This window comes from Kogia breviceps, chromosome 1 (genome assembly GCF_026419965.1).
Source record: "Kogia breviceps isolate mKogBre1 chromosome 1, mKogBre1 haplotype 1, whole genome shotgun sequence".
NCBI classification, from domain to species: Eukaryota; Metazoa; Chordata; class Mammalia; order Artiodactyla; family Physeteridae; genus Kogia; species Kogia breviceps.
Window position 1 is genome coordinate 88,346,508 of NC_081310.1, and position 13,905 is coordinate 88,360,412.

The window sequence follows — 13,905 nt, forward strand, 5'->3', positions numbered from 1 at the left end:
TGTTTCTTGATTGCTCCTCCTTTTTCTGCATTCCCTCCCTTCCCTGATTAGCAAGGGTTTGAATCTGCCTTTTGGAACTCTGGGAAGGTAAAGGAGGCTGAATGAAGCCTATTTGGTACAAACAAGAAACATGGGACTAAAAGGATTTTGTGCTCAGAGGGTATCACAGTGTCCTGCTCAGTTTCAGTAGAATGTAATTTTCACCTCAAAAATTGCTATGGTATGAGAGAATTTTTCTCGGAATACAAACTGCAGTATTTGTCATATTTAATTCTGGCATTTGGGTCCCAGAGTCAAAAAAACTAAAGCAGTGATTTAAATGCTTTGCATGCTTGTAACTGATGGTCAACACACACCCACACTCAGCAACCATAATGTGAGTTAGAGAGGAAAGTTAAGAGGGATGAGATAAGAAAGAGGGGCCATTGAGAACGCTGGGAAGAGGTAATGACAAAGTGCCAGAGGAAAGGGGCAGTGAGGAGGGAGGTCGAGCTGGGTGTATAAACCAAGGGAATTCTTCTAGATTAAAAGAGACTGGAAGCAGAGCAATTGTTTAATATTACCCTCTTATTTAACAGATGTGGAAATAAAGGATTGGGAGGTGAAATAACCTCTTAACATCACACGGGAGCTTTTCCGAAGTAATAAATATGAAGGAAGCTGAGGTCAAGGAGAACAGCTGGAAGCCAGAGACTTTAAGAAAAACCTACAAGTCAAGGGCTGGAGCGGAAATGAGAGGCACGTGGGAGGACAGAGCTGTGGAAGACACAGTATTTCTGTGACGTGCAGTGTGGGTGAGGAAGAGATTTGTCAGTTAGAAGAGAGAGGAAGTCACTATAGAGTACTGAGAAAAAGGTTTGCTGAAATTAGAGATCAAACACCAGCTCTGAGAGTCAGACGTCCTACTTCCCAATGAAATGCTGCTTCTGCCACTTCTATTGCTAGCAGTTATCGTCCCAGGTGGTGACAATGAGGACGGTAAGAGTAACTCTGGCAGCTACCAGAACAGGTGCAGGGGGTCTGGATGAAAGCACGCTGCACCTATCACTAGGGGTCAGGGCCTTCCTGTCCCCAGCCCTCTCCCTCCATTCTGGAGGTTGGGGATGGAGCTAGAAGCCTTGGGGCAGGCAAATGTCTTAGGCTCTGTGTTGTTGATCAGACTCTGGGTTCTTTATCATTTCATCCTGATTCTCTTTCTCCTCACTTTTCTTATCCTTCCACCACCCACAGCCTTCCAGGGACCAACCTCTTACCATATTATCCAGATTTTGACCTTTGCCAACAGCACCTGTCCACAAAGTCAAGCCTCAGGCTGGTTGGATGATTTTCAGATTCATGGCGACGACAGTGGCTCGGGCACTGCCATTTTCCTGAAGCCCTGGTCCAAGGGCAACTTCAGCGATGAGGAGATAATTGAGTTGGAGGACCTACTCCGATCCTACTTCATGAGATTCACTCGGAAAGTGCAGGACTATGTCAGTAAATTCCAGGTTGAATGTGAGTACAGTCCTCTAATCCGGGCAGATTCTCAATGGTTTTTCTCTCTCCTGGTTAAGGCTACTATTCTCTTGGATCTTGGTCCCGTCCTCCCACTTTACCCAACTGCATGCACACACTTCTCCAGAGTAGTCTCCAACTCTGGCTCCACACCTCCACCAAGTGTCCCAGATTCTTCCTGTTTCTTGCACTCCTGTGTGATAAATGAAGGTCCCCCTTTGTAACCATCTCCTGGTTTGTTTGTGCATAACTGGCTTCTCTCTAACCCCAAGGACAAAGCCCTCACTTCTCCACTCTTTGCCTGAGTGAACTGAAGCGTGACTTCCTCCTCCTCCAATCCGTCTCCTCAAGCATCTCCTGCCTGATCCCTTCTCTCAATGTAACTCTCCCCTTCACCCTGGAATGCTGCACTCCTGATTCCATCACACGCTGCTCCCCTTCTCCCCTCATGCCCACCCTACAGCCTTACAACAGCCCACCCCCACCATTTATGACATGCATACCTCTCCCCAGTGCTCTCCTTTCTGAAAAGGCTCTGAATACTGCAACTGGTTTTTGAGTCATCTCACATCTCAGACCTTTCTCCCACCCCCCAAATCCAAAGCACCAGGTCCTTTCCCCATGCCTTTCTTTCTTGTTTGCTTTTTAGTAACTTTGTCCCTGTTTTCCTTGTATCCAGACCCCTTTGTGATCCAGGGCATAGCAGGCTGTGAGCTGCATTCTGGGAAGTCCATAGGAAGCTTTCTGAGGGGAGCTTTAGGAGGACTGGATTTCGTGAGCATTAAAAATAATTCATGTGTACCTGCACCAGAGGGTGGCAGCAGGGCGCAGCAGTTCTGTGCACTTGTCACTCAGTACCAAGTCACCTGGAATATCATAGAGACGCTGCTCTCAGAAACCTGCCCTCGGTTTCTCCTTGGTGTTCTCGATGCAGGGAAGGATGAACTACAGAGGCAAGGTTAGTTCTTTTCTCTTCACAGGACTTTTCAATTTCACGTCCTGCCACCTTCTTTAAACTCAAGAGTAGGAGGTACCTAAGGAGAGAGGGGCTTAATCAATAAATGATTTGGTTCCCATAGGAGTAGAAGCGGTCACTGTCCAAACTTGTGGGTTTCTGAAAGCCTATGCTCTAGATTAGAGTCATAATCTGACAGTTTCCCTGATCCTTCCTTCCCCAGTGAAGCCCGAGGCCTGGCTGTCGAGTGGGCCCAGTCCTGGGCCTGGCCGTCTGCTGCTGGTGTGTCATGTCTCAGGATTCTACCCAAAACCCGTGTGGGTGATGTGGATGAGGGGCGAGCAGGAGAAGCCTGGCAGTCGGCAAGGTGATGTTGTGCCCAATGCTGACGGGACTTGGTATCTCCGAGTAACCCTGGATGTGACGGCTGGGGAGGCAGCCGGCCTCAGTTGCCGAGTGAAGCACAGCAGTCTAGGAGACCAGGACATCATCCTCTACTGGGGTGAGATAGAACCGGGGCCCAGCTGGGAATGGGAGGAGATGGTCCTCAAGCACAGAGGGAAGGACTGGGAAAAGGGAGGGATTTGATGGATGAGATAGGGAGGGACGGGGTGGGGGGTGAGAAAGGAATGGAGAGAGGGAAGGAGAGAGATAGAGACAGAGAGTCAGACAGAGAAAAAGAGACAGAGAGAGACAGTGGTTGAGATTTATTCCTGGGACTACAGTTCCAAGAGGAATGAAAATAGATGATCTAAGGTATAGAAGAGATAAAAATGAAGGACTTATAGACTGGGTGGGATGGGGTAAGAGGGAGAGACAAAGGGTGGCTGTGAATATATGATATCCAGGAATATGAGAGAGAGAATCACAGATGCTCATGCATCAGAAGCAGGTAATGGTGGTGTTGACACTCAGGTGGGTAACAAAGCCAGGAGAACTAGAGAATGGGTTTGAAGTGACATCCCTGTTTCCTCTCCCAATTGCCAGGTCACCCCACCTCCGTCAGCTTGATAGTTTTGGCAATATTAGTGCCCTCCTTGGTCCTTTTGATATGTCTTGCATTATGGTTTTTGAGGCACTGGTGAGTTTTCCTTTTTAATCTTTCTTTTTGTCCATCCTCTCCCTCTTTCCCTGCATTTTATCTATTACATGTTTTAGCCTCAGTATTTCCAGCAGAGCCTTTCCCCTTTCTTCCCCACTCCCATCTTTAGGTAAATGTATTAAAAAAAATTATTTATTTATTTGGTTGTGCCGGGTCTTAGTTGCAGAAGGTGGGCTCCTTAGTTGCAGCATGTGAATTCCTTAATTGAGGCAAGTGGGCTCCCCAGTTGCGGCTCATGGGCTCCTTAGTTGTGACATGCAAACTCTTAGTTGCGGCATGCATGTGGGATCCAGTTCCCTGACCAGGGATTGAACCCAGGCCTGCTGCATTGGGAGCACAGAGTCTTATCCACTGTGCCACCAGGGAAGTCCTGATAAATCTATTTTTAAAAAATTGTGGGGCTTCCCTGGTGGCGCAGTGGTTGAGAGTCCACCTGCCAATGCAGGGGATAAGGGTTCGTGCCCCGGTCCGGGAAGATCCCGCATGCTGCGGAGCGGCTGGGCCCGTGAGCCATGGCCGCTGAGCCTGCGCGTCCGAAGCCTGTGCTCCACAACAGGAGAGGCCACAACAGTGAGAGGCCCGCGTACCGCAAAAAAAACCAAAAAACAAACAAACAAACAAACAAACTTGTGGTAAAATATACATGACTTAAAAACTTACTGCCTTAGCCATTTTTAAACGTACAGTTTAGTAGTATTAAGTACATTCACATTTTGTGCAACCCATCTCTAGAACTTTTTTTATCTTGTAAACTAAAACTCTGCCCATTAAACCACATTCCCCATTCCTTGCTCCCCTAGTCCCTGGCAACCACCATGCTACTTTCTGTCTATATGAATCTGATTATTCTAGGTACCTCATATAAGTGGAATCATCACTATTTGTCTTTTTGTGACTGGCTTATTCCACTTAGCATAATGTCCTCGTAATTCACCATGTGGTGGCACGTATTAGAATTTCTTTCCTTTTTAAGGCTGTTTTGTTTATCCGTTCATCTGTCAGTGGACATTTGGATTGATTCTACCTTCTGGCTATTGTGAATAATGCTGCTATGAACATGGTGTACAAATATCTCTTATGTAGAACAATTTTTTGCTTGTGATCTTAACAGATCCTATCAGAATATCTCATGAGCCCTCACCATGTCTCCGTTTCCATTAGGATCATTAACCAGGAGTCCAGAAAGTCAATTTGTCAGACCAGGAGTCAATCTCATCATATTTCATCAAATAATCATCAGATTTGGACAAATCAGAGTGCCCATAGTTTGTAAGATAAGTCATAATTTATACACTAGCAGAAAGATAATTAAAAATTGTTATTATGAGACAATGTCAATAGTAGGATCCACTCAGATTTCATAGATGTGAGGTGAGAAAGCATGTACCTCGGAATAAGTGAAATGATGTTCATGACTTAACAGTGACATCCCTTTGCCTTCTTATTTGAACTCTATTTTTGGGATTCTGCTGAAATATCATTTGTTAAAGTGAGCTAACTATAATTATGCCGAGATAATTGTATTTGCAGAGATGCTGAACAATTTTAACATAATATCTCTGTCTCTGCTTGGATGCTTTTCTAACCATGAGGGCCAGCTGAGCAGCTTCTTTCTCCAGGAAGCCTTCTTTAGTGTTACCGTGGAAGTAACCCTCCCTTGTGTGGTGTCATGCTGAGCTCCATATTACTCTGTACCCACAACATTGCAGTTCTTTTCGTTTTTTTTTTTTCTTTCTACTTATAAGTTCCTTGAGAGAAAGTCTTGCTCTAGATGGATCCCAGGCAAGATCTCTCACTTGCATATATGTTTGTTTAATAAAAGAATCTAAGTTGCTATAACTGCTACGTTAATGGTCTTTTTTTTCAAAATTATCTCCTTCTTTTTTTTCCTCTTTAGTTGATATTCTAGATTTTCCTCTTATTGAGATATTCTCACATAGCAAAAAATATTGCACTCTCCTTGTTTCTGCCCTGAACTCCTCTGGAGAAAACCACTTCTGCCCATATTATAACTATAGTCTACATATAAAGAGTAATCAGAAAAGGATCCTGTTTCTCATTTTCCAGTGAGAATGCATGAGAGGCAGTTTGGGTGAGGGGTAATAGTGAGGATAGGTTGTTAAATATTCAAGCAGAGTCAAGAGGGTTTTTCTTGCTCTCAGGGACTTTGATATCTGTGGTTTATTAAGTCAGTTATATTGTTGACTTTATGTTTATTGTTCCTTTTGCTTATTCCACAGTTTTCTAGAAACCTCATTAAAAAATCCAAACTAATTTAATTAAAAGAGTAGGAAGGGGGAAGAGGGGAGAATTTGGGTATATATATATATTTGTTTTTTTTAAATTTACTGTTTGTATTTAATGTAAATCAATTCTATAACATGAGAAGTTACTATGACCCAAAGCATAAATACACAAACACATTATACAATCCAAAATAGTTGCACAGCATTCAGGTATGAAACAAAAGAGAAGGTTCATTCACACACAGAGTAGCTTGATATCTGTTGGATATGGTTGTTCCAGTGTAGATTTCTAAAGATGGAAAAAAAATGACTTTGGTTATTAAGACTATTGTGGCCATATTAGAGTTTGGAACATCTAAGCGTCAGTGTGTGATCATGCGAACAAAAGACTTAGAGAGTGTCTATTTTTAGAAAGGTTTCCGTGCATCAAGGCAGTTGTGAAAAGATTTACTTTGCAAAATCAAGCCCATTTTAGGCTTAGGACCAGCTTTTAACCATCTAAAAATATTGATTGATAACAGAAAGTGTTCCAAAAGTGGCTATTCTGATTCAGTATAAAAAATGTATTTACAGAAAAGAGTATAAAAGTTTTTCTGAATTTAATGTAAGCAAGCTTCCAGTTTTCCCTTGCCAAATATATTTAATTTATAGTTTAGCTTCTTCACATATTTGCTTTTTTAATTTCAAGATTTGTCAATCTTACCTTCAAAACAGATCATTTTTTAAACTGTAAAAAGGATTCGAGGGCTTCCCTGGTGGCGCAGTGGTTGAGAGTCCGCCTGCCGATGCAGGGGACATGGGTTCGTGTCCCGGACCGGGAGGATCCCACATGCCGCGGAGCGGCCGGGCCCGTGAGCCATGGCCGCTGAGCCTGGGCGTCCGGAGCCTGTGCTCCGCAACGGGAGAGGCCACAACAGTGAGAGGCTGGCGTATTGCAAAAAAAAAAAAAAAAAAAAAAAGAATAGTTGATAAGTATAGAAGCAAAATGTACTCATTATGCTTGGATTTGGGGTAGATTCCAATCCATCATTGCCCTGGTACATATCAATGACTATATTAAAGTTCAAATGCAATGTCAAACCCAAACCCCAAGGGAAAGATTTCAGTTCCCAAGAGAACAGTGGTAGCTTAACATAAAATTTTCTCTAGCGTACATCAGCATTAAATTAGTACTGCTGAAACAACACATTGAGGATTTACAGTAGCACCTGGAAGTTCCTTCTAATAGAACCACAGAAGCTTTTCGTTTCTTTTTTTTTTTTTTTTGAATGTAAGTTTTATTGTGTGTGTACCACAGGTTCAATATATATAAATTATGTCAAATTGATTACATTGTTTTGTTTTTCAAAATAAAGAATTTTTGATATTTTACATCAGCTTCATAACATAGATACAGAAAAACTATATTATTTTTTTCTAAAGTTCAGAAATAGCCATTTTGCTCATTTGGTATACTATAAGCCACTAACTTTATTAAAAAGGGATTTATGACCTCTTCCTTCCAAAGAAATATTTCTCCACTCACACAAGTTTAATAGAATGTTCCACCATGAACTGACTTCCCAACTTAGAGACGTGAGATTTTCATCCTGAAATCTCTTTCTTGCAAAAATGTCCAATTAGCATCCTAGCATTACAGAAAAGAAATGCTTTTGTCCAGATCTCAAATTCCATACAACTTTACTCAAGACATCATGTCTGTTTTTTTTCACACACACACACACACACACACACACACACACACACACAGTGTTTTATTTTTACAAGAGATAAATCAACTGACATCAAGCATTGTAAATGGATGACCACAAGAAAAGCAACAATGATAGAAGCTTTCTGTTTTACCTCATTGTTTTATGGCCTTATAAATTTAATGAGCCAAATGAAAACTGAATCTCTGTTCTACATCCCATTCTTTATCTCTAAGTAAGATAAAATCTATTCGCACTTTCAAGGTAGAGTTTTATGTGTCCATACTTCTTAAGGCACATTTAAGGAAATCATCTCTTAACTAATTTTGGATGTTGTCTCTCTTTATCTTGTACAGGAAACTCCAGCAGATTTAATATTAGAATTCATCGTCTAGTCAAACCCTTCACATGCTCTTCAAACCAATCAAATTTGGGATCCTCAACAGTTTCTGTCAATAAAATAAGTTGTGGAACTAGCAGATTAATTCAATGAAGACCTGTTTTTTTTTTTCCCTTGTCACACTGGATGTCTGGATGCCATATGAATTGGGTTGAGAGGATGGGGAAGTATAGATGTTTCTTGGCCTGAGTCTCTTAACAATAGAGGTGTAGAAGGGAGACCGAGATCACCCAGAGACTAGCTGTTGACAGCAGAGCACAGTCATTTGCCTCGGTGGTGGCATTCGCTGGATTGGGGGCAGCTGAGGTATACTGGGAGGAGTTACTTGAAGGAGTTACAACAGTTGTTTGATTTGAATAAATCTGCGTAGGTAAGAGCAGTGTCTGAAGCAGCAGCCCCAGTCCGAGCCTGGCCACCCTCGCTCTGCCCATGTCCGCTCCGCCGGTGTGCAGCGCGTCACACTGGATGCGGGGTGCGTGGAGGACCGCTGGCTCCAGGCGGGCGCAGGCAAGCTCTGGGTATATTTTTTGAAGGACTTAGGAAGCGAGGTCAGAGAAAGCAGACTTTTTCAGAAGCCAGGGGTACTGGAAGCAGTTTTCCCACCTGGACGTTTTAGAACAACATGTACTTTAGGATTTGGGCAGGGTAGGAAATGACTGAAGACATAATTTTTTCTCTCTGCATTAGCACAGCTGTTTATTTCTCCAGGACGCATTAAACTCCAACTCATCTTATAGAGCCGACATGCGGCCCTATGCTTCCCTGCACCCTCAGCTACAGACCAGGGCCCTGATTAGAGTGTTTTTTGGAGTGTTGATTATGGACCACCAGCAGGAGTAGTACCTGTGAGCTTGTTAGATGAAGACATTTTCAGGCCCCACTCTAGACTTACTGAGTCAGAAAATCCTGAAATGGGAACTAGGATGCTGTGTTTTAATTAGCCTTTTAGGTTATTCAGATGAACATTTAATTTTAAATTTAAAAATTTAATTAATTTAATTAATTTTAAGAACATTTAATTTCTTAAAACATTTAGTTTTAAGAAACTCTTGTCTAAAGATTTCTCAGGCTTTGGACTGTTGACACTTTGGGCTGCATAATTCTTTGTTATGGAGGGTTGTGCAGTGCACTGCAGGATTTTTAGCAGCATCCCTGGCCACTACTCACTGGATGCCAGTACTACCTCCCCAGTTACAATAACCAAATATATGTTCAGACATTTCCAAATACCCCTCGTGGGCAAAATTGACCCCAGATGAGAACCAAGGTCTAAGATAATGAACAGAATTTCACCTCCCCCCTCAGCCCTTAGTTGGAATAATTGGTGATCCCACTTAAATAAAGCAATAGTTTATATTTGGTGGTTGAGGAAGGAGGGACTCCGTCGCGGGGGTACGATGCCTTCAAAGCTCCAAGTTGCTATAGAATTTTGTTCCACAGGTAAAGCTGGCCCAGGAATGATGTTCACAAATAGAACAGAATGATGACAGAGCCAAAGACCACATGTGGAGACCGACCTACCTCTGGATATTTTAGTTATATGAGCACAACAGATTTCATTTTTCCTTTTAAAAGAACTGAGTTAGAATATTTAATTGTTTAAAAATTCTGATATTACTATGCTTTCTTTTCCACATTCTTATTATACCTTTCCTTGTTTTCTTTACTCTTCTTATTCTCCTCCTTCCCCCAAGTCATCATCCCTCAAAGGTGGTTTCTTGGACTTTTGATTTTCCTCTGTGTCCTTACCTTGGAAAACCTTAATTTACCCATGACTTTAACTATAACCTCTGGGTGATTGACTTTCCAAAACAGATCTTCAGTCTCAGAATATAAGGGTTTTTCAACTCTTTTTATATGAGAGTTTGTGTGCATGTGTATGTGTTTGTGTGGTTTTTGCTAATCCATAGAAATACGTTAAATATATTGTCCTTGTTTCCAGTATCTGTGTTAAATTAACTTATTAAGTTTAATATTTTATCTGTAGGTCCTTTTGGATTTTCTATGCAAATTCTCATGACAGCTCTAAGTATGAAAATTCCAGTTGTTTCTTCTCAATCCTCACGATCTCTTTTATTGTATTTTCTTGCCCAATGGCACTTGTTATGAACAGCAGTACACTGTTGAATAGAATTGACATCTGACATTCTCATCTTTTTACTTGTATTGGATAAGAATTATTCAAGAGTTAATATAGCTATGATAATTGCTGCAAGTGTTTCACATATACTTTTTATTAGATTAAGAACACTTTCAAAGATGCTAAATGTTTTTTATTATCATTATTATTATGGATGGCTACTGAATTTCATTAGGGCTTATAATGAAATGACAAAATCTTTTACATATTAGTTTTCCTTTTAATGTTGTGAGTCACTTATTGGATCTCAAATGGTAAAACAAAATTGTGTTTCTGCAGTTTATCTGTCTTGTTCTTAAAGTATTATGTGGATTCAGTTTGCTAATATTTTGTCTATAATGTTTTGTAGTTCTTATAATTTCTTTGGTATTTTGAGGGTTTTTAACCTCCTAAAACAAGTCTTTCCTCTGTTTTTGTTCTCTGGGAGAGTTTCTGTTATACATTTATTTTTTAAATAAATATTTGGTAAAATTCAGTAGTGAAGACTTATGTGTTGGGAAACTTTGTGGGGGGAGGGAGTTTTAAATTTCACAGATATTTTTTTTTTGTGGTACGCGCACCTCTCACTGCCGCGGCCTCCCCCTCCCCCGTTGAAGAGCACAGGCTCCGGACGCGCAGGCTCAGCGGCCATGGCTCACGGGCCCAGCCGCACCGCGGCACATGGGATCCTCCTGGACCAGGGCACAAACCTGCGTCCCTTGCATCGGCAGGCAGACTCCCAACCACTGCGCCACCAGGGAAGCCCCCACAGATAACTTTTAAAGATAAAAATAATGGGGCTTCCCTGGTGGCACAGTGGTTACGAATCTGCCTGCCAATGCAGGAGATACAGGTACGAGCCCTGGTCCAGGAAGATCCCACATGCTGTGGAGCAACTAATCTCGTACGCCACAACTACTGAGTCTGCTCTCTAGAGCCCGCGAGCCACAACTACTGAGCCCTTGTGCCACAACTACTGAAGCCCACGTGCCTAGAGCCCGTGCTCCCAAGAAGGGAAGCCACCACAATGAGAAGCCTGTGCACCACAATGAAGAGTAGCCCCCGCTCACGGCAACCAGAGAAAAGCCCGCATGCAGCAATGAAGACCCAACGCAGCCAAAAAAATAAAAGTTAATAAAATAAAATAAATAAATTTATAAAAAATAAATAAATAAAAATAACTCTTTTCAAATTGTCTATTTCTTTGTGTCCTCTTTGGTAAGTTATGTTTTTAAAGGATTTGTCCAAGTTGTTCAGATTTCTAATTTACTGTTGGCATGTGCATAATATCTTCTTTTTATCATGTTAACGTCTATAGGGTTCATAATTATGTACCCTGCCTTTTTAAACCAGATCTTAGGAATCAGTTCTCTCTCTCTTCTTTGTTTTCTCTCTCTGATCCTGACAGGAGATTATTTTATAATTTTTTTCAAAAACTGTGTTTTGAGTTGTTGGTTATTTCTATGATCGTATCATTTTCTTTATTGTCTCCTTCCTTCTACTCTCTTTGCATTTATTCTGTTGTGATATAAGGACTCTGATCACCCAGTTCCAATGTGTGAGGGAGGGGTTTCCCCCACACATCCAAGAAGCATCACTTTGGACCAGCTTGGGTGTCCTACAATTCAGTTCAATTCTGACACTATCTACATGGATATAGCATCAGATTCCACAGTTTAAGGGTTCAGACCTACAAGACTGTAGAGGGCAATCAGACTTGCCAGTCACAAATAGATTGGAGGTTCCCATGACCTCCTTCTTCGATTTGACTAATTTTCTAGAGTGGCTTACAGAATTTAGAGAAACATTTACTTATTAGATCACCTATTATAAAAGGATAGTTAAGAGCCAGATGGATGAGAGGCAAAGGGCAAGAAATGGGGTAAGGTGAGGGTGCTTCCATGCCACTCTAATCCTGCTGTTCTCCTGACCTCAATGTGTTCACCAAACTGAAAGCTCTTCAAGCACCATTCTTTGGGGTTCTTTTTGGAGATTTCATTACATAGGTAAATTGATCAAATCATTAGCTATAGGGTTCAATTCAACTGCTAGTTCCTCTTACCTCCTTGGATGTCAGAGGGTGGGACTGGAAGTTCCAACCCTCCACACATGATTGTCTCCACTGACAACCAGCACCCATCCTTAGGTTATATAGGGGGTTTCCCAAGTCACTTCATTAACTAACAAAAGATATCTTGATTGCTTTCAAAAGTTAAGAAATTCCAAATGTTTTAGGAACCCTCTGCCAGTAGTGGCAGCTCCAAAGGTCAAGAACTACTGAAAAGAAGGTCATGTACCAGTAGCGTTACAGAACACAAGTTTGTGTGCCTGATGCACAGTGAGGCCAAACAAACTGAAACGTCAGAGTTTGGAGCAGAGAAAGATTTACGCAGGGCCAGGCAAGGAGAATGGGGGCTCATGGTCAAAAACCCCAAACTCCCTGATGGTTTTTTGGGGAAAGTTTTTATGGGCAAAATTTGGGGTGCAGGGTGTGTGACTTTCTTCTGTTCAGTGGTGAGGCAACAGGGCAGTGTTCCAGGGATCTTGTGCTCAGTCTGAAGTTGCCATCCTCCACCTGGGGTAGGGGCCTTGCAGAAGAACTTAAACACATTTTTATGTGTATTTCTTGAGGAGGAACCAGGACCCTTTCCCAAGGCTGCCCTGTTGTTTCTTGCTTGCTCCTCCTTTGTTTGTGCATTCTATCCTTTCCCTGATTAACAACTGTTTGAATCTGCTTTCTGGAATTCATCGAGGGTCAGGGAGCTGAATGAAACATAATTTCTACAAACAAGAATTGGGGGCCAGTAAGGCTTTCATGCCCAGGAGGCCCAGGGTCCTGCTCAGTTTCAATCCCTCCTTTTCTTTGATACTTCTCAATCTTGAGGAGAACTGGTGTTGGATAAGAAAGAGAATAACATATTAGGTATAGAGGTTAATCAGAAACTCAGCAGAGAAAGTCAGGTGTACGGGGACTTGGTTTCAATCCCACCTTGTCTTTCAACCTTCCCCAAATCTTTCAGAGAACATGAGGACAACCACTCTGGGTACTTCCTGCTGAAATGGGGCATAGTCCTGCCTCAGTTTGGGGAAGGGACACCAAATTATAAATATCCCTAAGTTGCAAGTCCTGGATCTGAGTCTGGTATGATTAAGACCTCAATCCCTTGGTCCGCCAGTCTGATGCAACAGACCCAATTCAAACTAACTTTAAGAGAGAAAACAAATCTCATGCTCTGAGGAAATCAGGAGAATAAACCTGGAACCTTGTCTTGACCCAGCACCTTAGGGAGACTTGTAGCCAGATAGCCAGTCTTTTATGTAAGTAGATTTTAACTTCTGATGTTGTATTAACATATACACAATAGGAGCTATTGGCCACTACACAGTCTCCTTTTTTACTGCCAACATCTAATCTACAGAATCTTACTGTCTAAAAATTTAATTGTTACAAGAGGAAACCTTGAAAATGTAAGGCTGCAGCTACTAGCTGCCAGCAGACACTGCTTTGAGAATGGCTAGTGGTGTCCCCTAGTCTCACATAGCTCCAAAAGTTCAGCAACCCAGGTATATATCTGAGGTCACATCCACAATGGCCAGCTAGTATTACCTTGGATGTCTGAACCATGGTTACTCTATTTTGACTTTCATGTGTACTTTTATCCTCAATGGCCAAAGTCGGTGTACAATGCATCTCTGAAAGGTCACGAAACAGGCCACTTTGGTCAGTAAACTTATAGTTAAACCATGTACAAGCCAGAACGACTCCCTCATACTTCAATGTGTGCAGATTCTTCCATCATTTAAAATTTTTTTTAACATCTTTATTGGAGTATAATTGCTTTACAGTGGTGTGTTAGTTTCTGCTTTACAACAAAGTGAATCAGTTATACATATA

General features: G+C 41.8%; 1 protein-coding gene across 2 annotated transcripts; it reads left to right on the top strand.

Annotated features, from left to right (window-relative positions):
* Positions 1-830: 830 nt before the first annotated feature.
* LOC131764124 (T-cell surface glycoprotein CD1b-1-like) lies at positions 831-7,969 on the top strand. Of its 2 annotated transcripts, XM_067033684.1 has the most exons (7): positions 831-978; positions 1,231-1,497; positions 2,177-2,455; positions 2,676-2,954; positions 3,440-3,533; positions 4,716-4,823; positions 7,848-7,915. In XM_067033684.1, exons 1-7 carry the CDS (start codon positions 918-920, stop codon positions 7,864-7,866), a joined length of 1,107 nt encoding a protein of 368 aa, XP_066889785.1. In that variant the 5' UTR covers positions 831-917; the 3' UTR covers positions 7,867-7,915. The 2 variants fall into 2 exon arrangements, with proteins under 2 accessions (XP_066889785.1, XP_066889846.1); XM_067033745.1 differs by lacking the exon at positions 4,716-4,823 and having other exon boundaries at positions 7,848-7,969.
* Positions 7,970-13,905: the final 5,936 nt, after the last annotated feature.